The sequence below is a fragment of the Marmota marmota genome, unplaced genomic scaffold (genome assembly GCF_001458135.2).
Source record: "Marmota marmota marmota unplaced genomic scaffold, marMar, whole genome shotgun sequence".
Classification (NCBI taxonomy): domain Eukaryota; kingdom Metazoa; phylum Chordata; class Mammalia; order Rodentia; family Sciuridae; genus Marmota; species Marmota marmota.
In genome coordinates, this window is record NW_026000222.1 from 8,723,050 (window position 1) to 8,746,867 (window position 23,818).

The following is a 23,818-nucleotide window of genomic DNA, read 5'->3' on the forward strand; positions in this document are numbered from 1 at the left end:
AGGGATCTCAGGGACTAAAATGGAGTAAATTAAATTCCATGCATGTATAATTATGTCAAAATGAACTTAACTATTATATATAACTCTAGTACACCAATAAAAGGGGAAAAAAAACTTGTTGGCTGGATTTGAGACCATGAATGATACTTCAGTGCTGGAGAGATATGTGGACATATTTCTGGTCCACAGAACCAAGGCTAGTAGTCATCTTTGCTTACACAGTTCTCCCCACATAGCCTTTTGGGGAGATTTCTGTGCTTAGAGAAGCCACTGCCTTTGAGTCAACTTAGTCCAACAGGCAAGTACAACAGTTTCTTCCCAGAAAATACCCATTCTGTCCCATGGAATGTAGTGTGTGCTACAGATGGTAAAAACATCTGTGACTACTAAAAGTATAACAGCACTTCTATAAGGCACCTCTCCCGTGAGAAATGCAAAACACAGACGAAAAACACACCCCACATATTTTAAAATATTTTTCAGGGGCTTCTTGGCTCCCTGAAGCCAAGGTTACAGACACCTGAGTTAGATAGATCTTAATGAAACGCCTCCTGAAATCCAGGCCACACCTGTCCTTGGTCCTCACAGGGAACAGCCATAACTAAACCTTCTTTGTCCACAACGGTTGTTGAGACCCAGTCTCCTCTTGCAAGTCTTAGATGAACCAAGACAACCAGTTCATGACTCAGCACCCTGAAAGTTTATGCTCAGGGCTCTTAATTTTTTCATGGTCAAGGATGCTCTCAAGTAGTAGAATTTCTGGCCGTTGTGTTAATGAAAAGATTCAATCCAACAGCAGACCTAGCAATTCAGCGAGAATTATAGCGTCCATCATGACTGCTAACAATGTCTCCCAGGGGCTTAAAACATCTGGGCTCAGCACACAAAGCATTTCAGCTCTGAGCTCTTGTCTGCCCTGACCTTGATCTCTTACATACCCACAAGGTGTACGTGATGCTGTTAACAGTGCACACACACTCTTGTCACCCAGGTGAACTGTACACACCCATGCAAATTCAGCAGCCTACCAGGGAAGAAAGGGTTCATGGCACTGGTGGTGAGCTGAGGCACACAGTCTGAGAAATGCTAAGGAACTTACATCGAAAGCACTATTCTATGAGACAACGACTTTCAAGATACTCAATTCCAACAAACCAACCTAGGGAAATATCACCAGTAAAAAATATTGTATCTGGTTGCCCAAACTCGCTTGGACCAAAAAGAGGAGGCTGTTTGCTGAAGGAGGGCACCATTCTTACCTCCTCCAGGGCCCACAAGGAGTCCACCACTGGCTTGATCTTCTTCTGGTTGTACAGGCCTATGAGTCTGTCCACCACGCCTCGAACAAGGCCTGCTCGGCCCTGTTTGAAGAGCAGGTGTAAGAGGGAGAACCCCGCGATGACTTTGTTCTCTTCATACAGCTTGATGGGGTTCACTTTCTCCACCTGCCACCACTGAAAGAGAAGCGGCCCTGGGTTAGGAGACCGAACATCAGCCCACATCTGCCCCCACCCCATGCTGTCAGCTTCCATGGGGGCAGCGGAGGGCTGATCCCAGCTGCCACAGGAAGCTCTTACTGGGCCTTTTTTAAAGCACCAGTTTCATCAGGGTGTGCTGGGAGTGCACAGGATACAGCAGATGGCAGTGCTCATGCTAAGCTCAGGGGATCTAGGCGGGAGAGCCCAAACCAACTACAGGTTTGAAAGAACGAACAAGGCTCGTCATAGGAGAAAATGCCGTTTATTGAAGAACAGCTCTGCATATTTATAGAGCCAGGGGTGGTTTGACAGTTATGACGGTTTAATGGTTGAACGGTTTGGTGGTTGGCATGGGGTGCTTTCTGATTGGTGGGTAAGGATCATGTGAGCCAGCAGGGCTAGTCTGATTAGTGGGTCAGGATCATGTGAGCCAGCAGGGCTCACCATTGGACGGCTCTTCTTGGGGGATGGGGAAGTTAGTCTTTGGAGCTGGGGCGATTCCCAACAAAGTTGAACGTCTGAAACCCTGAAATCTAAAAAAGCTCCAATGTCTGAAAATTTCAGTGTGCCAACAGGATGTCACCCTTGGAAAAAGTCTTACCTCATGTAACAAGTCTCAGTCAAAATGCAGGTGCACTAACACTAAAACATTAAATATTCTTTGGACCCTGTATATCAAGTGTACATGACACATAAATGAATTTTGGGTATAGACTTGGGTCTTATCAACAAGTGGTCTCATAATGTTATAAGCAAATATTCCAACACTAAAAAAGATATCCAAAATCTGCAACACTTCTGGCCCCAAGCATGCTGGATACAGATACTCAACCTGTACTGGGCCACATACGGTCCAAACGTTAGGAATGTGGTTGGAACCATTGGCTCTGGAGTCAAGTCCTGGCTCTTTAGCTTACTCCCTGTTATGCTCTGGGCTTTGTTTTCTCCACTGACTATAGTGGCGGAATCTGTCCTCTGAGGTTTCCCAGAAGCATAAGGTATAAAACACTTGGCTTAGGCAGTGGCACTGCAGCTACCTGGGTTGGTGAAGCAGAAGTTGAAGAGGTATTGGGGGGCATGGTGGGGGTGACCTTGTGATTTCAGGTGTAGCTTTCGTAAGGGGGGAGAATGGCAGGGCTACACCAGACAGGTGGGCGGAAATCTGTTACAGAAAGAAGAGCAAGTGGGGGCAGGAGGTAACTTACACAGAAGGAAGAATGTAAAGGGCAGTGAAGCTGAAGGGTTGGGACTTTCATAGTGGTTTTCAACTAGGGGCAGTTTTGTCCCCTACAGGGATTTTGAGTAATGTTGGGGGGATATTTTTGGTTGTGTTAGTGGGTTGACGGGGTGTTGCTGGCATCTAATGGGTAGAAGCCAGGGCCACTGCTAAACACCCTGTGGTGCTCAGGACAGCTCCATGGCAAAGATGATCCAGCCCTAAAAACCAACAGCACTGACGTGGAGAAGCCTGGACTGAAGACCTGGGTGTCTCTTTTCCAGGCTCTCGGCTCCCCATGAGACATCAACACAAGCACATCGTCCTTAACAACCTGCAGAAATGGCCACCCAGCCACTCTGTGCTGACTTAATTGCTATGCCTTTGGTGCCAGTTGTAGGTTAGAAATTCAAATTTCTAGTTTCTGGAGGGTTTTAAGAGGTAAAATGTTTATTGTAGGTTTCAGTATAGAATGCAAAAAGAAATGCGATGGGCATTCATAAGATTTCATGATATTTGTTATCAAGGTGCTTATTTGTATTCTGCCTGTTTCCAAAAAGAATTGAAGAGGCTTACAAAAGTAAAGGATTTTTATTTTTATTTTATTTCACTTTTTTTTTTTTTTTTTTAGTACCAGGCATTAAACCCAGGAGTTCTTAACCACTGAGCCACAACCCCAGTCCTTTTTATTTGTTGAGACAGGGGTTTGCCAAGTTGCTGAGACTGGCTTTGAACTTGAGATCCTAAAATTCCGGCCTCCCAAATTGCTGGGATTTTAGGTGTGTGCCACTGTGCCCAGACAGATTTTGATTTTTTTTTTAAGTTGGGAGACCCATGTTAGGTTGAAACCAGGACTGAGGTTCATATACAAAATTCTTTACCAAAAACTGTACCGCCCTTCAGCAAGGGCAAGGACCAGCTCTAGAAGAGTCACATATTGACAACGAATGTCTTTTTAGAAAGCAAAGGTAGAAAAATGATTAATAACTTGATGCATGCCTCAAGGAATATTTATGGAATGGATGCTTGCGGAATCTACAACTGCTCCACACTGGTGGTTAAGAGTTCTTGGGCTGAATGCCACTTACTAGTTGTGTGACTTTAGTGGAGTCACCTAGCCTATCTGTGCTGGGTTTCCTCTCTGAACCTCGTGGCACTGTGATGAGGAGTAACTGTGTTCATGTATGTCAGGTGCCTAGAATGGTACCTGACATATGCTAGGTGTCCTAGAAGCACAACTTTTATTACCTTAATTTGAAAGGGATGTTTTGATTTAGAGAATAAGAGCTGTGAGTTTGGAGTCAGATTGTGCTCTAGATTTGTTCCTCATCTTGTGAGTATCATCACATTATGGCCCGAAAGCAAATGGCATATTTGAGAATGAGTGAAGTTCTAAGAGGGAACATAATTAAGAAAGCAGAGTGAGAAATCGGGGTACAAGTCCAACACCTCTCTTAAATCTATAGAGTTTTTTTTCTTTTTAAGAACATTTTAGAGCAAAGTTCTCCTTCCATTCTTTATAATACCCTCTTCAAATTACGTCTAACTGACTAGCATCGGACCAGTTCCTCTGAGCACACAGGGCTCAGAGGGTTAGTCTTTGTTCTTAGCCTTCAGCTACAAAGCATAATGCGCAAAGGAATCTACCTCCACCCTAGCTGCCCTAATCACCTGGCTGTGTGTCCGTGAGGGCCTTCGCTGAGTGTGAGCACACTGCAATTATTTTGTTAGTGTCCTGTGTTGTGATTGTGCATTTAGTGGAGAAGGGAAAACGCTTTTCTTACAATTGCATCTAATGTGTGGTAACCCACAGCAGTCAGTCAGCATCACATTAGTTACAGCCACATTAATAAAACAGCTGTGCGTGGTACCAAGTCTGTCTTCAGGGATACGGGAACACGGCATCCCGAAGAGATAGGCCCTACCCCTGCTCCTTCTGCAAATCCTGTAGCCTAGATGATCCCTGACCCCAGATTTTAAAGCCTCAATGGAGAATGAAGCCCTCTAATTTCAATCTCGTAGTTGTAGGGAGCAGGAACCTCCCCAAATCAGGGAAGGTTCGGGGTAAAGTTTCTGGCAGCTGGTGCTGGCTCTTTGGGAGCACATGACATCCCTGTAGTGCCACACATAGAACAGACTCTCAGCTTCCCACGGATCTCCCTGACCGCTCTATTCAAAATGCCTCTGCCCCATCCTGCTGTTTTCTCTTCCGTATCCTATTTGAATCCCCTTCTGATGCTGGAGAGCCATCAATCATGTTATTATTATGTCTGTCTTAATTTGACTTTGCCTACCTATTGGCATAGGAGAGCCACCTCTCTATGCACTGTGACTCCTGGATGCTTGGCACAATGTTGCAAACAGTAGGCACCAAGAAAATGCTTATAACAGTAAGTGAAGTCATTGGGCTGTGTAGGAAGCGCACAGCAAGCACTGTGAGAAACAGCAGGTCCCTGCTCTGGGGGTGGAGGGGAGTAAAAATAAAAGAAGCAGCCAAAATTTGCTAATGTCTAGCACTGCATAGCTCTAGACAGGAACACACATCCCTCCAGGCATCCAGTAGGGGCAAATGCCAGAGAGGTGGTTTTTCTCAATGGCAGACAAAATAATTGTGTATTCAGAGCTTGATAAAGTCAGGGGATCCCACTCAGTAGGATGGAGACACAGAAAAATCTCAGGGTCAGAAAGTGGCCAAACTGAGAGGCTGGTCCTCTTGGGAGCAAATAAAATGCACTAATGCTAAGTTCATTTCTAAATTATGATTAAAAACACAAATGCCTCAGCAGTCTCTGTTGAAATCAAAATAAAGCTTTCTTGAGTTTCCCAGCACTCCTACTCTGACTTCATTCAGATAAAAGGAGCTCAGGCCTTTGTCTTGCCTGGGTGCAGTGAGCAGGGCAGAGATGCAGGCTTTATTGAAAATAAATGATGCAAATAAAGGACAAGCAGGAACAGTCAGCGTCTCCGATGGAGGAGCTCACAACACACAAATCCACCCCACAGCACGGTGCTGTTAGACATGCACAGTTACTTACTGATTTAGCAAAGCTGAAGAAGCTCTTGGTCTCTCCAGTTACCATGTTGGACGAACCTGCAGGATGAAAGGGTCCCCAATCAGGCACTTGTTCATGGAAATGGGCATCATTTGTTACACATGGAAGGACCACAGTTGTCTGGTACCCAACTGGCAATGGCTTAAAAAACGAGTTTAATTCAGCCTTAGAAAAATGAAGACATAGGAGCTGGGCGTCAAGTTGACTATTTTAACTAGGTGTCATTGGATCAAAGAGGAAATGGAGATTCTTCTCACGGTGACTAGTGACATTGGAAAACTGTGTAACAAAGGGCATCCAAGGCAAGTGTTTTAATGAAATGGTGCACTGCTGACACATCTGCCAGGTTCTGCTCTTTGAGACTGAGAAAGGGACTGTGGAAAGCTGCTCTATGGGTCTGAATGCGATTCCCCAGCAAGGGAAAGGCATGGGGTGCTGACCTGGCCTGGGCACCGAGGTGTGGAGGGGGATTCAGACGGATGGAGAAAGAAGCACAGAAGAAAGAAGAGGAGGTTAAAAACAGGTTCAGAAGACAAGGAAATGGTGTGACCAATGGGTCAGCCCCAGAGAAGTCTGGGCAGGGTGGTGAATGCCACTTGAGATAATGCAATGAGAACCTAGTTTTGCCAGTTTGTACAAGCAAGGCTCAGATGGCAGGTGGGAGGTGGAGTTGGAGAAGTTACTGTAAGATGCTGAGACTGGGAAGAAAGACCCCCCCACACACCGGTAGGGGAGGAGGAGACTTAACAATATAGGGATACCATAATGGTACCTTTTAGTGGCTCAGACACCATAATGGTACCTCTTCAGTGGCTTTCCTGGCTTGTCCCCAGAGAATTGGAAGTAAGTTTTTCTTAAGAGAATAATTATTTAATGACAAAAGAATGTATATATTAAACTTAATTATTCAACCTGGGTAAACTAGTAGCCACTTTACTGCTTCTGCCTTTATGGGCTAACTTCCAGCAGGCATATGGCCCTAGGCTTGCAGTACTTCATAACCAAGGAATCAGTGCAATGGATTTGATAATTATGACATTCAAGCTGAACTGCACAAAAATGACATCATGGAACTGGGCCAAAAATAGAACTCCTGGGGACTGGGGTTGTGGCTCAGTGGTAGAGCGCTTGCCTAGCATGTGTGAGGCCCTGGTTTGATCCTCAGCACCACATAAAAATAAATAAGGGTATTGTGTCCAATATAACTAAAAAATAAATATTAAAAATAAATTCCTGGTAAATGATAAGACGAGGAAACGACCCATCTGCATTGTATTCACCATATATGTCATAATGTCCTTGGACTCCCAGAAGGCCTCTCACCAATAATAATAATAAATTATGTATCCACTTCCAAGGAAATATGTGGTCATGATAGAAATTATCAAAACACCAGCAAAGGAGTATTTGTCTCTGGTGAGCTCAATTCTCTTTCTGTTATAATGATCTAATGATGACAAAAAGATATTTATATTCCTCAAATATCTTTTTTATAAGCTTCTCAGCTAATGTCAGGGAAATGAGTTTTTATTTTTATTTTTTTTTCCTGAGCTACCCAGAGTTAAGGTTCAATATCTATTGCACCTGGAGGGCACAGAGCAGTCAAGAATCTCAAACATCAGGTAACTCCAGTATCCCTTTGCTTGGGAATATGACATCTGGCCTCATGTGAGCCTTTTTTGTAGAGACTGCTGTTTAGATCAGCTTGCGTGCCTGTGACAGGGAAGAGGGGGGCTCTAGAGTCTCCTGTTGGAGGAGACTTGCTCCCAGCTGTTTCCATCAATCTTCTCCGCCACCAAGAGCATAGAAATGGAGGTAGATGCAGAGCAGATGGGACTAGACCCATGCCATCCTTCCATGGCTGCCATCTTGATGGGACATTCAGGTAGTCTGGAGGGAGAAGGGCAGCTCTCTGCAACCCATCACCAATAGAGATGAGTCCCCCAGAGGCCTCCATGTCCTGCCCACTTTTCTCCATCCTGCTATGGGTCCTCCATGCTGACATCTTCTTAATGTCCTTGAAGCCAGTTGGTATTTCCCACTTCCTGTGGGCCAAATCCCTTAAAGGTTCTACTCATCTCAGACTATCTTGGCTTGGTCTTGCTTTATCTCTTCTAAGATAACAGGATTATGGGGCAGTAGGCACAAAGTTTATCATTAAAACAACTAACAGCAGCATCAATAGGAGGAGAAACGAAACACGCCATCCCACGACCCCAACACACCAAGCAGCACATTTCATCTCTCAGAGCCTTGGTCCTGGGTACAAGGGCAGCATCCCTGACACTGACCATGCCCTGCTGCTGTGTACCACTCACCATATAAAATGTAGGTTCCCAGGGGTTTGAGAAGGCTGAGGCCTTTCCCAGTGTTGTCCCCGCACAGGCAATCCAAGACGATGTCCACACCTTCAGCGGAGATTCTAAATGGTGAGAAGACAAAGCAAAAGATGGAGAGCTGTCAGGAACCAAACTGTGGAGGCTTCTCTTTTCTTGGGTCATGTCATTTGACACAGGATCAGGCAGAGAGAGGGACCTTCGAGAAGCCTGGGAGGTGGGTTTATCCTCCAAGACAAACTACAGATATCAAACTGAGTTGCTGTGGGGTCACCTCCTGATAAACGCAACCTGAGTTGAAAAAAGCTGGAGTAGAAACGTTATTGAATCCACCTCACCTCCTGGACACCATAGCCGAGCAAGGCCTGTGATCACCAGGCTAGGGGAGCTGAGTCACTGAGCTGAGTCAGCGCTGGGAGAGACTATGACACTGCCTCTTGCTAGCCCGGGAGAAGATCCAAATGCAAAATGGGAAGTTCAATTATTACTAAATAATTGAATCGTTTTCATGCCAACGTCAAGTCAAAAGGTCTGAGACCAAGCATTGTCAACCAGGAACTCTCTGTGAAAGGGACACTGGAGGTAGCCAAGAATTGGCTGGTGGCTCACATCAAGAACCAGCCTGGAATCCAAGAAGGATGGTGGGCACTGGAGTCAGAGGGCTCCGCTGCTACCAGCTGCCTCACTCAACCTCTTGAGCCTTAGCTTTCTCCTTTTTAAAGTGGAGTCGGTCTGTTTCTAACTAAAGGATGAGACAAGGTGACAAACCAAATGGGTGGCCCAGGCTTGCTGCAGAGTAGACATTCCATAAGCCAGTTGAAGAGCGCTATTTCTGGAGCAAGGCCCTGTGCTGGGATCTGTCCAAGGTGCTGAGATAGAGTCAGGAACGAAACCAGCATGCTCCCAGTTTTCTTGGGGCTACTAATCCAGCAGAGAGGCGCCATCATCTAACTTGCAAGCTTTTACTTGCCCAGTCTCTAGGTATAGCCTAAAACTGACTCTTAGAGGATGAGGGATAAGTAGAGAAGCTCTTCCTTAATGCCGGAAGGCTGCGGGGTAGAGAGAACCCACACTTGTATTCCACCCGACAAGCCACACAGGTTTATCTTTTCTGTTCATTTATTTATACATTCATTGATTCTCCTAATGCATTTAACAAACATTTACTTTGTTTCTGCTGTTAGGAGACACTATTCAGGAGAGGGCTATAGAATAGGCAGATTCCAGAGATTGTTGGGGAGCTATTGATGCCCACGAGACCCCTGTTATGGCTGGCCCTGCTCCGTTCAGACAGGACTAGCCTTTCTTCAGGACTGTGAGTACGTGGGATTATTTGCTATAATATTTGTGTTAGCAGATATCTCAATTTTTCTACCCCAACATGGGCATCATGGCCCGTGTCAACAGCTGAGTCTGTCTCTGTTCCTTATAAATTACCCATTCTATGGAGAGCTCTGGTGGGGAGGTAGCAAGAGACCACCCTGATGGAGAGGCTCCAACAGAGCACCTCGGGGGCTTTGGAAGATGACCCACTGTTGAGTGTTGGTGGATGAGCAAGAATTGCCCAGGTGACTCAGGGAAGGCATCTCTCAAGAGAATATAACAGCTTGGCCTGGGCTAGCAGAAGGCTTTGGGACACCAACCATAGTAATGAGAAGCCAGGACTTTGGCCTTGTGATGAAAGGGCCCAGACACTGGCTGCCACCACTGATGCTAGCTCGGAGGTGGGTGGACAGGAGCGAGGGGGTAGTGTAGCACTGGGCTTAGGATCATGAATTTTGCCTCAGTGTTAAGCGTTGAGTTCTGCCACTTGCTGTGTGAACTCAAGTGATTTACTTAGCTTCTCTGTACCTAAAACCTCCTCATCTGTGAAAGGGGATAATGATAGGCACTTTGTGAAACTTGTAAGAGAAGAGCTGGCACAAGCAGAGCGCAGAGCCTACCTCACAGTGGGCACAGGATCCACAGCAGCTTTTATTACCTTTGGTCAGAATGGCCTGACTTAAAGAGGGTCTTTTGGTTAGGAAAAGGACAATAAAGAAGAATATTCAAAACCCCAGCAAGCCAGCCACAGACCCAAGCAGACTTCCAGGTGGGTGATGTCACCAGTCCAGAAACCAGCAGAGCTGAGGCTGGATGCCCTGGAGCTTTCTAGGAGAAGAGCATCCACGGGCACTCAGTACAGCCCAGGTCCACTGTCGAGAAATCCCAAGAGTCATCCATTCCTACCTCCTCCCTGCCCGGGTCCAGGGCCACAGTTCTCTCTATTTGATGGATGGAGAACTGAGGCTGAGGAGGTCAGGTGACTTACTCCAGGGCTCACTGCAGAGAATTGGGGGTTGTGGGGGGTGGGGGTTAGTTCAACCCATCACATCTGGAAACCAGGAGGGCCCAGAGGCACAGAATGGCTTTGCAGGATGAACTGTGGCCATCCTGGGGTGACTGCCACTGTCATTTCTCAGCCATGCAGGCTCTAGCAGGGACTGAGCAAGGCAGGCTTCGTTCCCAGGTCCTGAGGATGGGGGTCCAGGTGCTGTTTTTGCACACAAAGTAGGAAGTTCAGAGCTTCAAGACTGCAAAGTGCTGCATCCCTATTCCGTCACCACGACCTTGACCAATGGACCACACTGAAATGGAACCTTACTGATCTGAACTTAGGTCTGTTTAAAATGTCCCAGGTCCCACACCAGCCTTAGGACTGGCCCTCTGGGGACCCTCTCATGTTAGCCAGCCCCTCAGAGTCCTTCCAAGGCTGTCATCAGGAAAATCGCCAACAGAGCCAAACAGCTCATCAGTGGCACACGGGCCACCCTCACTTCTAATCCCCATTTCCAGGGTGACCAACCACCTGTACATGACAATAATTATGTAGAAGCAGAGCGGTTCGGGGCAGAGGCCCACCGCAGGGAATTTTCTGTCTGCTCTCTCTGCTGACATAAAATCTCTGTGGATTTAAAAAGCAAACACAAAAGAGCTCCATCTCAGGGATCCTGGGGCCAAATCCAGCAGCAAGACGTTTTGGAATTGCTGATCAGGCCCCTTGTGTCTGTCCTTCCTTTGTCCCCCTCGCCCCCGGCCCCTCCATGGTGAATGCTGCCTCTTGGCTCTCCACCCACGTGGATCAGGGAGGAATTTCTGTTGAGTGCTGACAAGTTCCCATGGAACCATTGCTGGGGGAGAGGCCCTGGGATCTGCCAAGAGGCGATCCCTTTGTTCTGACTTTGCTTTCCAGTGGGATTCTGGGCTCTGCTCAGCTTTCTGTTTCTGAATCCCCTTCTCTGAGAACTCTTCTGGGCCAAAGCTTTAACTATCACTGGTACATAGTAGGCTTCTTAGAGGGTGCTGGTGCCTGGTGCATGGTAGGCTGGTGTACAGTAGCTTTCTCAGAGGGCCGGCACAGTGCCTGGTGCATAGATTTCTCACAGGGGGCTGGGCATGGTTTCTGGTTCCCCTCAGGGTGCCAAGCACAGTGCCGGTGCATAGCAGGCATCTCATGTGTTCATTGACAGCCCCTCTATGTGTGGAGCCACACCACCCGGGAATTCTTTCCGGCTCCCCGTCTCCATCTCCACTCGGGCGATGACTAACTTCCAGCAACATGGATTTTCATTCTCACTAACATTTGAGTAAGCACCTACTTGGAGCCAGCATTGGGCCAGGCAGTGGGGATGGAGCAGAGCAGGAGGTGGGGTGTGTTCCTGCCCTTTCTGAGCTGACACCCTTAGCTTCACCTTTGACAGGGACCTGCAGACTCAGGTCATTGGAGCAAGCAGCTGATCCCGGCCACTGGTGTTGGGGTCCTCCATGGACATGTGCTGCTTAGCCTGGGTCTGCTTCATCTGTTTCCCCAACTTCCTTTTTTTGTGTTTGTGTGTGGTGCTTGTGCATGGGAGGCAAGCACCCTAGCAACTGAGCTATGTCCCCAGACCTGTCTCCCCAACTTCCAAAGCCAGTTCATAGTAGCCACTTGGCAAGTGCTTGAAGGGGGTGGGTTTCCACTCGCCCCAGCCCCATCTCCCCTGGGGGTCTCGCTGTCACTGCATTCACCTTGACTGAAGGACTCACCACAGCTTCTGAGGCTCCCATCTAACAACAACCCAAAGGGGTCGAGTCTAGGTCTCGTGCTGTTCTCCATCGTCCTCGTCCCCATGTCTCCTTCTCCTGAGTCTCCATTGGCTCTGCTCCTCCACCCCCCCACCCTGTTGGGTGGTCCCTTCCCCATTCATCCTGCAACCGCAGCTAGATCAGTTTTTGTGTAGACTCATCTTTGGTGACAGTGCTCACCAGCTAAAGTATGCATTTCTGACATAATCTGGCTTGAACCCCACTGAAGGGCTTTCTAGAGCATGGTCCCTGTAACCTGTGGTTCCCTTTAAAATTTCTCTTAATTTTTAACTGTACACATTTAGAGGTACATGTACACAAATTGTAACGAGCACATCCGGGCCATTAGCCCATCTGTCATTCCTCAAGTTCATCATTGCCATTATCAAACACTCATCATTCCAGGGGTCCTTCCCTGGGAGCAGTTTTGCTCACACCCTGCCATGAGTGATGGCTGGAGACATCTTGCATTGTCACAGCTTGGGACACAGGCAGGCGTTACTACATCTAGAAAGGAGAGCCAGGTTCAGAATCCTGCAATGCACAGGACAGCATCTGGCGGCAGAACCATCAGCCTAGAACACATATAGTACTGGTTGAGAGAAGCCCTCATCTGGCCGGATCCTGCTGTCCCCACGTCTCACACTGCCTTGTGCTTCCACCCAGGCTGCCTGGCTTCCTCATGGGCTCAGGGGCGAGCCTCCTGCCTTTGGGAGGGTGAGTGTGGGTGGGAGGAGACCACAGGCTCTGGAACCAGAACCACGTGGGGCTCAGTCCTGCCACAGGGAGGGGTGTGGAACTGAGTCACTCAGGATGCATTGGGCACTCTCCTCTGAAAAATATAGTGTCTACTTTACATATCTGAGCTCCTCCGTGTTCTTTGGGCTTCCATTTAGATGGTGCTCACCTGTGTTTCCCAAATGCCTTATCTTTTCCCATCAGGTGCTAGCTTTACTGTCTTGCAACTGCCCCTGTAACCATCTGTCCCTACTAGTTTGGATGCCTTGGGTCACAGGGATGTGTGTGTCTGGCTCCTCACAGTGTCATGGGGCCCATTCACAGGCATCAATAATGTGTGAATAAATGAATGAATAAAATAAAGCCTGAAATAATATTGGGCACCACATTTCACCAAAGGAAGTTTGCAATGTTTTATTTTTTTAAAAAGATGTTTTGAAATAGCTTTACTGAGGCATAACTGACACACCAAACCTGCACACATTGGAGGTGTGCAACTCAGCTGTGACCCAGGCTCACACCTGAGGAGCTACCATCACCCTCAAGGTGACCGATGCATGCTTTCTGCCCCAGAGTTCCCTTGAGGTCCCTGGTTAACCAAGGGAAGGTTGGCAGGATAGAGTCCCTACCTCATGCACCTGGTCCTGAGTCTATTTCCTGATCTGAAAAGTGAGTAGTTTCTTGCCTTGAGGGATGGTGTAAGGTGCACATAATGTGGTCTAAGCAAACTTGGCAGAACAGGAGGAGACCGACAGCTGCTCTTCTCCATCTTGCCCCACCCGAGCGCCCCTGCCTGGGACCCTCCCCACTTCCCCACCTGCTTGTCCCCCAAGTGTCCCCAAGGGGCTGTTCATCTTGATCCCCTCTGATCTCTCTTCTTTATTTCTGGAGCCTTTAACGTCAGGTGCACACGGCTCAAGGTGTCTCGCTCTAAGTCGCTCACTTGTAGTCACGGTTCTCCTCCCAGACAGACGGAAAGGCAACAGAGGCCAAGGTGAAGTCTGTATCATACATATTTTTTCCTCTTCCCTTTAAAATATTTGGCTTAAGGCTGAGAGTGCCTTCAAAAGAGGTGTACTGCTTGACTGGTTTATAAGAGTTCTCACTGTAGGAAATTCATTATTTTTTTTCTAGTTCATCACACACATAATCATGTAACCATCTCTGTGATCAGAAAATAAAGGGGAGTCGCTCTGCCCACTCTCGTGATGTATGTTAGCAGTTGATATTTTCCATTTTGTTTTACGTGCACACGCTCAGATTTTTGTGCAAAGCTAGGACACAGGCATAGATGGAACACGGAATACGGCTTTTTTCCCTCAATATGCTACCAGGGTTGTTTTTTCATTGTGTGACAGTCGTCATAATTAGCCATTTTTAGGGGCTGGGGAATACTCAGGCAGGTGGGTGTAGCCTAAGCCACGGAGCCGGTTCCCTTCTGCTGGGCGTGGCAGCTGGCACCGGGTCCCCTCTGCTGCAGACAGCATGCATGGCTCTGCAACAGGCAGCTTGGCTCCCGCAGCTTCGTCTCACTCTGGGCTGTTTGGAGGGCAGGATGACCAGGACACAGGCTGCCACCATGGCCGTGGCTTCCCAGTCACTTCCAGTCCAATCCCAGGGTCTCTGCTTAAGATAAGAATGAGTTGCCGGAGTGGCATCTGAAGGAAGGTGGGGAGGTGGCCTCAGGTGCTGTTGCCTCTGCTCTTCTGACACCAGTGGAAATCACTGATCCTGGTGCTAGAGGAGCAGGTCGGGGACAGGGAGAGGAGGGGACGGAGCAGCTACATGGCAGATGGGGTCCCTGGCTAGGGGGTGTCACTTCTTCAGGAGAGCTGCCTGGCACTTTTCTTACCCTCCCCACTTCAACTGCCTCCAGCTGCACCGGTCTCCTTTCAGACCCTTGAACTGACCCAGGGCCTCAGCACGTGCCAGTCCCCGGCCAACATCTGGATCCTTCCACTTTCAGCCAAGTCTTGGTCTTCCACTCATGACCCGATTTTTCCCCGTGTGTGTACATCCACTGAGGCTCTGCATTTCTCTACCAGAACACACATCAAAAGTATAAACCAATTCATTCTCTTTCGAGTCTTATTTGGTCACCTCACCCCTGCAACTACATTGCATTCCCTAGGAGGACAGTGACTCTCTAACGGTTACTGTTGGGTCTCCCTCCTGGGCACAGTCCCTAGCCCATCAGAGGTACTCAGCGCATATTTATCAAGCAGGAGGCACATAAAGAGTGACACAGTACTTAGAAAAAAATCACTTAAGGGAGTGATTGTGGAAGGGATTGGTGGTAGTTTCTCATCTGTTTTGCAGACCGCAGCCTGAGAGGCTCAGGGTAAAAGTGGAAGAACCACCTGAGAGCTATGGTTCTGGGCAGAGGGGGGTCTTTAAAGCAAGCCTGCTTATCTGAGAAATGGGGTGGCGGGTTCTACGTCTAGATTCAAAGGTCTTCTCTCATGACAATATTCTTCTCCTGAAATATCAGGATGACCTTAAGTTAAATACAAATTTCTACATTCGAGACTTAAAAACACACCTGCAGCTTCAGACCACTGGAAGATTTCCTTTCTTAGCAACTCCCCAAGTTTCACCAAGTTGGTCTAAATCCATCCTCTCAAACAACCTATTCTGCGGTCCCCTGGTCTTTCATTTTCTATCTTAATTTGTGATTTGGAGAAAATGGTTCCTTTGTTATGAGATTGGCAAGGCTACTTAATACAGTTGTACCTTACAAAGTAGGGCTGAAAAAAAGCCACACTGAACCTCTCCCGGAGCTGTGCGCAGAGCGGACCCCGAGCCTAAGCACAGATCCCCAAGCAGCAGCCAGAACGAGCCACATGGGTCATCTGCAACCAGGTAGCACCTGGGTTTCCTTAGGATTCTCTGCGTTCACACATATGCGCAAACCACACACACACACACACACAAGCACACACACACACGCACATATATAAGCACACGCACACTCTCTCACATTCACATACGCACAGCCACCATCAGGAGCCACATCAAAGGTGGAAAGTGGATCCAGCTATAAACCTACATTCCCCAGGTGACTGCAGTGGCCAGAAGACTGGTCTCCTTGGCTCCCTCTCATCCTCAACACAACACCAGGGACTGCGCAAAACCTAAATCTGATCACGTCCGTGCGGTAGTCCTTGCTAGTTCTTGGTGGTTTCCCCTTTGGGTGCTCCGTTGTCAATATCCATAACAGGATCAGGTGCCCAGACATCCCTGGATTTGCATAGATAAGCTTTTCCCCTTCTGAGGAGCTCCTTAATATGCATGCGCATGGCTACCTCACTATGGCGCTCCCAACCCCATCTTCCTGAGGGCATCCTTAGCACAGGCTCCACTCTTCAGAGAGACACTCCATACATGAACAGCGTGAGGCCCCAAGTCAAATGCCAGGGCTCCACTCTTTACCCCTGGGCCAGCCTGCCTGGTGCCCTCTAGATGGTTTCCCAGATTGCTCTCAGGGAGGTGTGGCCAAGGACCTGAGCGTTCCGGCTGGGACTGACCCACAGAAGCCCCTCGTGCATGCCCTCCCAGTGCTCCTTCCATCTGCCAGCAAGAAGCAGAGGACGCGATACCCAAGACAATGGCAGAACCTTAAAGTGAAAAGAGCCCAGTCCCTGAATCTCCTTACAGAAGACGATCCATCCATGAATGGATGAGGAATAAACTCTGATGTGCTAAGGCAGTGGAGTAACACCTGCCTGACTCTTAACACATTCCTCCGCAAGTTCTTTAACAGCTTGGTTTCTTGGGGTAAGATTATGGCTGTGGGAGGGTTGGATGAGCTAATGCGTGCGTAGCACGGGCCTGGAGCTAGCAATACCAAGCCCCCCCGTACATGGTTACTATTATCACCGTTATCGGCTATTCTTTAAGCAAATGCTGCTGCTGTTTGAGAGAAGAGCAGCACTAAGCCTGAGCAAGCAAGTGCCTACCTTTTGACTTCTTGCACGTAGTCTGCATTTCGATCAAAGAGGTGGGTCACGGAGTCTTTGATTGCTTCATGCTTGAAAGTAGATGCCGTTCCAAAGACAGTCACATTGGGTACGGTGGAACACAGCTGAGCCACAGCTTGGCCCTGGAAGTGACATATACACACAGGCAAGTCACACCCAAGGGCTACCATGTTCAATGAGGTATTATAGGTCTCAGGTTGAGGACCTGGTACAAAATGTGGCACGGAACAGATACTCAACAAATCTTCATTATCTTTTCTTTCCCCTTAGGGGCTTATTACATCCAGAGCTGAGATGTCTAGGCAGAGACAGGAAAGGTCAACATGAGTTTTAAGTATTAAAGGGTCAGGGGCAAATTACAAATGCAGTCAGGAGTGGGTGATTTTCCATATCCGCTTCCAATACGGTCAAAATTTAAGTAATTGGACAAAATGCCATGACCATGCATATTCAGAAACCTTCTAGCGAAACCCAATCTGCTGGTAATTAAGATGCATTCTGAAACCGCTGCCTCTTTCCAGCATACCATCTGCCATTTTAAGAAGGGAAAATTATCCTACCAGAGTCATGTGCGGTATTCATTTCTGCCCATCATCTTATTTTCATGTCTTGGTGTTGGTGGATAATTCAGGGTGGCAGGTCAATTTATGGAAATGTTATCTTATCAGCAGTTGCAATTAAAGCAACATGGAGAGACTCACAGGACGTCAGAGCTGGCAGGTCATCCCGGTGCCTCCTCCCTGTCATTGTTTTTCAGAGGAGGGAGAGGACACCCAGAAAAATAAAGGTCACCCCATTTTCCAGACGCACATCTGAAATTCAAAGCAAGACCTCCTGACTGCAGTTATTGCCATTTTCCATTATCTCGTGCTGTCTACTGATTCTGACATTTTAAGCTAAGCAGACTTCTAAGTCGCTACCTAAAATAGACACGGCATGCTCCTTGGAGGTCAGCGATTTTAGAACATGGGTGTGAACCCAAGACCGTAGGCTGCAACTCTTGTTCCGAGAATAGCTTTGATATTTGTTTATTTTTTTTTTTTATATCCCAGATTGTACAGAACAAAGAAAGTTCTATCCTTGCTAGTGAGGGTAGCTAGCAGCAACTGGCATGGCAACTGTCTACAATTAATTGGCCTCCTGTGAGTCACGGTTACAGCTCCATAGCCACAGGGCTTGAGCTAACCTTGTACTAACTGGGAAAGGAACTTAGAATTAATTCCAGTGTCCCTGAAGTTCCTCTGCCCTCTGTTCTTGGGCAAGCATGACTTTTCTTCATTCAGCTGTTTTTCCAATTTCTATTAAGTAGTAGTCACACTGTGCTAGCGAGAGACATCCGCATCAGAAATGACCAGCACACCCTCGTCGCTCGTCTCAGGCTGCCCACAGAGTCTTAGACTTGAAGATACAACTACCACTCTGGCGTGTTCCCAAAGCACCATCAGACTCCACTGACCCTACACATAACCCGTGACCCTCTGCAAAGAGGCTGCTCAAGCAAAGTATCCCAACCGGGCAGCTTAAACAACAGAAATTTCTTTTCTCGCAATTTGGGGGCTTAAAATCCAAAATCAAGGTGTTGGTAGATTGGTTCCTTCTCAGGGCCAGAAGGGAAGCCTATGTCGCAGCGTCTCTCTGCTGGTCTTGCTGAGGGACATCTTCTCCCTCTGTCTCATGACTTCACCTCCCACCTAGGCCATTCACACTGGATTAGGGCCACCCCAAGGACGGAGATCCTGACATTGTTTGGATCCGAATCATCCTCCAGAGGTCCATGTGTGAAAGACTTCTGTCCCCAAGTGGAACTACTCGAATGTTGTAGAACCTTTAAGGGAGGAGGTTATTGGGAGTTTTCAGTTTGGGGCAGAATGCCCTTGAAGGGAATATTGGGACCCCCAGGATCTTTCTCCCTGTCTGTTTCCTGGCTGCCATGAGATGAGCCGCTTGGCTCCACCTGGAGCTCCAGGCCTGATGCCCTCTCACCATAGGCCCCAAAGCCATGTGGACAATTTATGATGGACTGGAACCTTGGAAACTGAGCGTTAAAGTCAACCTTTTCTCTCCATGGCTTGATTTCTCTCGGGCATTTGTGATAGTGTCAGAAAGCTGACCAATAGACCCTGTCTCCAAGGAAGGCCACGTTCTGAGCTGCTCAAGGTTGGGCAGGAATTTGGGGTTGAGCCAGGTCAACACAGAACACTCCTCTCACTGCCTCCCTTCTTCTGTGTAGTGGACTGATGGGTTCCACCACTGAAACCGGGAGTCCAGGTGTCATCTGGAACTCCTCCCCTCCCTGCTCATAGCCCGTGAGTCACCCACATATTCTTTCTATCTCTTCTTCTTGGTCCATATTGGTTCTGGCTGGATCAGGGCAGTGCTCTTCTGAAGGACCTGGCTGTCTCCCTGTGTCCTCCTGAGGCCAGAGGGAGGAGCACTTCCCCCAGGACAGTGGCTGCCACAGCCTTCCCTGGCTGCCCGCTGGCCCATCTGTGTGCTCAAGGTGCACGGGGACTGTGCCTCCATTGTCTCTGTCCCCAGGGCCTGGCACAGGACCTGGCACACAGCAGGAGCTTAGAGCAGCTTGTTGAGTGGATGCTTGAGAAACTGGCGGGGTCAGTGTCTAGGGGCAGTTCAGGTTTGTAGAGTTGGGATGAAGCATGGGTTTTAAAATTTACATCATCAGAACTGACACAGGAACTGTACATATTTTTGGAGCGCAGTGTGGCATTCTGACACATGTACATGATGGGTCACCATTAGTCAGGGTAACTGAGTCTTTCACCTAAGACTTGTGTCATTTATTTGCATTGGGAATAAATATACAAAATCCTTCCGGCTAGTTATTTTGAAAGAGTCACTGAATTGTTGCTCTGAATAGTTACCCTGTGCTAGGGGACAGTAGCAGTTACTCCTCTCCAGCTCTACCTCTGTGCCTGTCCTGGCTCCGTTCCTCTCTCCCACATGCCTTCCCAGGTCTGGTGACCACTCTTCTGTCTGGGCTCCTTTGAAATCAACTTTTTAGCTTCCAGTAAAGGTGAGGGCAGGCTTATTTCACTTAACCCAATATTCTCCAGTTCCAAGCCTGTTGCTGCAAATGACAGAATGTCCTCTTTTTCGCGGCTTAATAACATTCCATCTTGCACATGGAGCGCATCTTCCTTCTCCATTCACCCATGAGCAGCACCTGGGTTGGGTCCTGGGCTGGGCGTTCAGGAACAGTGCTTAGGTGAGCGTGAGCGCAACGTCTCCTCCAGGTGCTGCTTCCAGGTCCTTCGGTACAGACTCAGCCGCAGAACTGCTGGGTCATGTGGCAGGTCTCTTTCCAGCTCTTTGAGGAACCTCCATACTGTTTTCCAAGGTGGTGACAGTGATTTACATTCCCACCAACAGAGAAGGAGGACTTCCCTTCTGAAGTGCAGATTTAATTAACATGGGCCGCCCTCTCTGCCTGGAGCACAGCTTTGCCATGTCCATTTGAAAGATGCGGTAAAAACAAACAAACCAGGGCCACCATAAGTAATCTGGTCCACTTACACACAGCCACGCACTCCTACCAGCGGGGCACTTCCAGGAAATGCCCATGGAGAGTCTCATCACTGGGTGACAGTCATGTGCACATTGAAGAGAGCACTTCACAAACATAGATGCCACTCACTGATGCTGGGCTGTGTCAAGAAGAGCCATAAACAGGAGATGTGGGGGGCTGCCCCCCGGCAACACAGCCTAGCACTAAATGGTAAATGTTATTTCACTAAAGTTCAGGAGAGTAAATATACACGCCAGAACACGGCCACGGGTGGCTATCCTCACGGTGGCTAACGACACACCAGACCCAAGCGAACAACATGCTGTGCGTGGTGTCTTGATGGCGATGTGGTCAACAGGTGGCAAGAATCTTTCAGTTCCATTTCAGTCTTAGGGGACCCCCATCTGGTTGTTGACTGAAATGTCATTAAGCAGGTGTGACTCTATTTAAATTAAATATAATAAATATTATGTATTTATAAATATAAGTATAAGAAACATTAAATATATTGTACATATAACACATAAGCATTATGTATACTATGTAATGTGCATATGTAACATATATGATTGTGATTAGAATAAAGCATGATTAGTATTAATGTTATAACCATATATGTACAACGAGTATTACATATATATAAATTTAATAGTGCAAAACAATTAGTGGATAGTTATTAACTATAATACAATTCATAGGCTATGAGTATTGAACATAATTTAGTAATTTACATCATGAGAGAGAGAGAGTGGTGCTGGAAGACAAGAACTCAGCACGCCAATTTGCAGGCTCCCAGTTCTCCATCAACTCACTGAGGTGACAAGAGGCCCTTAGTAGACCCTCAGTGATTTTTTTTTCAAAGTAAATAACGCTCAGCATTCTGTATTTAAAGTGCTTTTCCCTCACAGTTATAGGAAATCTGTACTCTGCCTTCTCCACGTCCCCAGGTAAGTGCAGGATCAGCAGCTCATTTGTCCTCGCTCTCCTGCGTGCCTAGCAAATAGCACGGGCTCAATAAACATTTGTGGAAGAAGGAATGAATTTTCAATAAAAAGGATTTTGCAATTCACCTGCGGACCCGGGACATGAAGTGAACAAGACAATCCATGCTCCCGCAGCTGCAGGGAGTGGAGATCCGAGTGGACCTGTTCTAATGGACTTTCCTTCCCCCTTGGTGAGAGTTCTACACCAAGTCCCTCCCTGCTGCCCCTCTCTATGGCCAGCGACACAGCAGTAATAGCAGCCGTGGTTCCCCTGTCCTCACATGGCCGGGTATTGTACCAAGGGGCGTCATGAGATCCTTAAACCACCTTTAGACAAAGTTTCTTGATTTCCCATTTACACTTAAAAATGGGGATTCAGAGAGGGGAAGGGACTTGGGTAAAGCCAGAGACCCGGGACTCCGAGGCTTCTCTGCTGTTAGTCTAGCGAAGCTCTGGATGGCTGACATGGGGACTCCAGTCTTAGAGACCTGGCCTCCATTAAGGCCCCCTGGAGCCCCTATCTGGACAGCTCTGCCTCGGGCTCTGCAGGTGGACAGATTTTCAGCTGGATTTCAATCAGCCTTGTGGCTATTCCAGGGCTGTGGGGCTGTCCCCAACTAGCACAGACAGCAGGAATCCAGGGACAGCAGTAATAAGGGAGATGTTTTGGGTCCCTGAGATATGGCTCTTGACAACAGACTGGCAGTTCAGAGCCACATCCTATTCCAGAAAAGCCAGGTGCAGTAGACAAATGATTATAGAAATAACTGTATTTCTATAAAAGGCAGTTGTATTTCTATAAAACTGTGTGGTGCACATTAAGGACTGAATGAGTGACGGTTTTTGGCTGTAACTGTTGGAACTGGGACAAAGCCTGGCTGAAATTCTGGTTACCCAGTAAATGGGAATTTAAGATAGATGATCCTGTTGATGTGCTGAGATTCAGGATTCAGCATCAGAGACTCAACTAATCAGGAGACAGGATAGATGGCTCTAGGGTCTCTATAATGTAGGTATCACACACCTCTCAGCCTCTTCTCATCATATGCAAAAACTTTAGCTTTGATCACAGGGAAAAACACCCAGTTCTTTCAAAGTGTCACCTGCCACAGTCTGGCTGGGCACAAATCACGAGCCACTGAAGCAGGAACAAACATTATTTCTGAACTCCACCAGCACCCTCCACACAAGCTCCAGGGAAATCCTCCCGAAAGCCACGCCACCCTATGATTGACCACAGGATCTTTACACATGCTGCTGTTCTTACCTATGATGCTCTAGGAACCAGATTGCCTTTATTTTCTTTTGTGTTATTTGTTGCTGCAAATCTGTTGACCTCATGTGACACTCAGTGTAACAAATGAGTGCTGAGAATAAGACACTAGAGGTGTGTGGCTAAGGTAGTAGGAGGAGGAGATGAAGAGTGCGACTAGAATTTTTCAGTTGCTCAAAATATAAGAATGGATAACTATTTTGTTTTTAATGCAAAAGAGCAACAGACACATTGTCTGGGGAGACTTGGTAGCTGCTGTCTCTCTCTCTCTTTTTATTCATTACATAAATCAGGGCATCTCTATGTGGAGGGCCGGGACCAGAATCCTCCCTATCCAGGGGCTTGTGGGAATGCAGTTCCCCAGATCTACCCAGACCTGTGGAGTCAGACACTCTCAAGTGTCAGAGGTGGGGGATGGGGGTGCAGCCTGATTTTTAATGAGCTCTCTGGGGGACCCCAGTGCAGCCACAGGAGTCTTCCTGACTGCCGCGCTCTGTGGGAATCCGACGACAGGGCCTCGAGCAGCTCATCAGATGGCTGGTTTAAAGACTGGGCAGGGCCATGTTAGAGTCTGTAAACAAGTCTGGATGGCGCCTGGCATTTTGCCAGAGGGAGTGGTTTGTGAAGTAACGCCAGCGAGCCATTAAGTGTGGAGATTCCTTATTGGTTGACTGCTGTATCTAGTTTATGCTAATTAAGATAAGCTGTGTGGAATGTATATATACCCCTCCTGTCCTACAATAAAGGGCTCCCACTCTTGCTGTATCAGTCTACGCAAGTTGTTCGTCACCCCCCGGTTATCTTGCTGCAGCCGGACTGCGGCAGAGCCTGATTATCAGGACATAGTCATAAGCTCCCTGGGGGACTCTGCAGCAGGCTGAGACCCCTGCTCCATGAGGTCTCCTTCCTGCTGTCCTCTAACACTCCCCTTCCTCTTTGCCTGACTGTGGTGACATCACGGCCCGTGGGTTCGGTGTGTGGGATCCTGGAGATGCGGGGTGACTACCGTGGCCTTGTGTGACTCAGAGACACAGGAGGAGAAAACCAGGCCCCTCTCTGCTGGCAGGGCCTGCAGCTGCTGTGCTGGGAGCTGCTCAGCCAGCGGCCACAGCCCCTGGGCACAGGTTTGCC

General features: G+C 48.0%; 1 protein-coding gene across 1 annotated transcript in view; it reads right to left on the reverse strand.

Annotated features, from left to right (window-relative positions):
- Positions 1-23,818, reverse strand: part of Vat1l (vesicle amine transport 1 like) — a 116,586-nt gene that overhangs the window by 64,498 nt on the left and 28,270 nt on the right. Inside the window, exons 3-6 of the mRNA XM_015496293.2 lie at positions 16,885-17,027; positions 8,066-8,169; positions 5,730-5,785; positions 1,260-1,454 (exon numbers count right to left, since the gene is read on the reverse strand). Of these exons, the coding sequence (XP_015351779.2) occupies positions 1,260-1,454; positions 5,730-5,785; positions 8,066-8,169; positions 16,885-17,027 (498 nt within the window). The remainder of the gene's footprint in view (positions 1-1,259; positions 1,455-5,729; positions 5,786-8,065; positions 8,170-16,884; positions 17,028-23,818) is intronic.